The 2,836-nt window shown below is 38.5% G+C and overlaps 1 protein-coding gene across 2 annotated transcripts in view; it reads left to right on the top strand.

The window, feature by feature from the left end:
- Positions 1–2,125, top strand: part of MATN2 (matrilin 2) — a 168,181-nt gene extending 166,056 nt beyond the window's left edge. For both annotated transcript variants that reach the window (XM_006159724.3, XM_006159723.3), the window contains exon 18: positions 1,564–2,125. In XM_006159724.3, coding sequence (XP_006159786.1) covers positions 1,564–1,619 — 56 coding nt within the window. In that variant the 3' untranslated portion in view covers positions 1,620–2,125. The remainder of the gene's footprint in view (positions 1–1,563) is intronic.
- Positions 2,126–2,836: the final 711 nt, after the last annotated feature.

Genomic DNA, 2,836 nt, shown 5'->3' with positions numbered 1-2,836 from the left:
ATGGATTCATTGGACTCCAACATGGCCGACTGTGGTTCAAGTCCCAGACTTGGTGGCTTGCTTTCCCTCTTTCTAAAATAATAATAAATAAATAAAAGATTATTTGTTTAATTTTATTTGTTCTAATTATTATTTTATAATTATTATTATTTTTTAAAATAATTATTTTTTATTTAACATTATTTACTTATTTATTTATTTTAATTTGACCAGAGAGTGACAGAGAGAGAGAGAGAGGAAAAGGGAAAGTGAGAAAGCAAGCCACTAGATCTGGGACTTGAACCGTGGTTGGCCATGTGGGAGTCCAGTGCCTCTAACTACTACACCATCTGCCAGCCCCTATAATTATTATTTTTTATAATTATTATCTTCTTCTCTCTCTTTGTTTCTCTCTGGTCAAATTAAATAATGATAGTAATAAATAAAATTAAATGAATAATTTTTTTAGGAAAGAAAATAATCTTCCTGATAGTAGTTAGTACAGATGACGCTGGGCTCTTGTTCTACCACCAAATGGACAGGTGTAGGGTTTTCAGGTTAAAAGGAAGACAAATACTTACGCTAATGCCCATTTCTTCTCCCTTCCCTGATCCACCTCTGAAGTCTAAAGAGCACAGGTCTCATCTCACCTTAGGGGTGAGCACTCCCGTCTCCCCTCTTCTTATTTCATGTCCTACCTTCCAAGCCCTACTCCTTTTCATTTGCTTCTCTTCATCACATTCTCAACATTATTAATTCTGGCTCCCAGAAATGCCCTATGGCAAATTAATTTACAAGCCACTAGGGTGTGGTAGTTAAGGCACTGGATTTCCACATGACTGACTGTGGTTCAAGTCCTGGACCTGGACCTGGCAGATTGAAATCATGCTGGGTACATGTGTACATGCCCAAAATCCTAGTAGGAGAATAGAGGAGAAGAGATTGCAGCATGGCTATTCCCCCGGGGTGTGATTTTTTACTTTCCCTCTCTATTTTTCTGGCAGGTATGTGTGCCCTATGGCAAAAACAAACAAACAAACAAAAAGAACAAATTTAAACTGAGCTATTTGGCTCTGATTTTTTTTTTTTAAAAGTACATAGCCTGAAATATATTTGTCTTGACAGCATGTTAAATGAGTTACTGTAAATTTACAATTCAAGGGTTTATTTATTTATTTGGAGAGGTTTTTGCTATAGGGCACGTGCAGTTGCCAGAAAGACAGAGAAAGAACAGAGACAGAAAGCGAGAAATCACCCCCAGGGGGGATGGCCATGCCATAATCCCTTCTCCTCCATTCTCCTCTTGGGATCTTGGGCACGCATGCACACGCGCCTGGCGTGAGTTTTAAGCCACCGGGTCCAGGACACGAACCGCGGTCGACTACGTGGGAGTCCAGCGACATAGCCATTACGCCAACTGCTGGTCCCACAAGTCAGGGTTTTCAAACACTTGGAAAATGGAAATGGAAACCAAAATTAAAGACATATTTCAGGACAGTCCAACTTTTATGTAGATAAATTTGATTGCATTTGAATGTAAATACAATTGGGCAATTTGTATTCTTTTTCCTTAACTTGATTTACTAGAAGAAATGACACAGAGAATGGAAGCCTTGGAAAATCGCCTGAGATATAGATGAAGGTTAGAAATGCTCTCTGTATCTGTACGTCATTGTATCAAGGACTTCAGCGAAAGCAATTCAGAGCCCTGGAGCTGGAGCTATTAAGTCTCTAATATTGTACAGTAAACATAACCAGTATTAAGAAAGCTGGTTTGTTGTAGAACAAAGACAGAAAGTAGACACTAACTTGTATAAAATTTATTAAGGAAAAAATCCTTCTCAATTCAAAGATGAGATTACCAAGTGAAGATAAATAAGCTATGCAAGGTATTCTGTAAAATACAGTGGACGTGATTTGCTTCTGCCTCATCCTGCCTTAGAGTGTTGCAATCTCTTGGGACTAAAAAATAAAGTTTGCACAGTCTTACTTCTGTGGAACACTGGCCATAGGAAATGCTATTTTTTGTATCGGACATTACCTTGATATATGTATATGGATGTATGCACAAACCCATAGGACATATGTATTTGTGTAACAAGTTGGATTTTTTTTATACGATATTAAAATTCACTGCTTCAGAGAATGGCATCTCTGTAAAGTTCTTAGTTTAACTTTAAACCCACTTTATATATGATATATGGCCAACATGCATCTGAAAAGAAAGTCAATTCTCACTAGTAACCCAGAAAATGCAGGTTAAAACAGTGACACCATTTTCCACGCTTCAGCTTGGTCAAAACAAGGATGCTTGACTAGCGTTGGTAAGGATGTGGACATACAGGGCTCTCCACACTGCTAGTCAGGGTGTGACTTGGCAGTCTCTGGAGACTAAGTCTGGGAATGCCTAATAACACTGAAAGGGCACGCAACCCTTTAACTGTAACAACTGCACTAACAGGTATGGAAGGCTCTAAGGGGATGATCTGAGCACATGCACACAAGGAGACCTGGATAAAAATGTTACTAGAGTGTGTAAAAGCAACAAGTTAGAAACAACTCAAATATAATCAGAAGGGAAACTAATAAATTGTGGCATAGTCCATGCCACAGAAATACTATAATGTACAGGAATGCACAAAATACAGGTTAAAGCACAAAAATTAAGATACATTTAAAAGGCCAATGACACCTTTTGGCCAGAACCGTCATCTTCCAGTAATTCACCAAAATGATGAACACAAAGGGAAAGAAGAGTGGCACCTGATACATGTTCTATCAAGAGGAGAGGCACCCGATACATGTTCTCTAGGCCTTTTAGAAAACATGGAGTGGTTCCTTTGGCAATGTATATGGG

This window comes from Tupaia chinensis, unplaced genomic scaffold, assembly GCF_000334495.1.
Source record: "Tupaia chinensis unplaced genomic scaffold, TupChi_1.0 Scaffold000646_1, whole genome shotgun sequence".
Lineage (NCBI taxonomy): Eukaryota > Metazoa > Chordata > Mammalia > Scandentia > Tupaiidae > Tupaia > Tupaia belangeri.
Note: the sequence above shows the minus strand (reverse complement) of the source record. Positions and strands in the feature narration are given on the sequence as shown.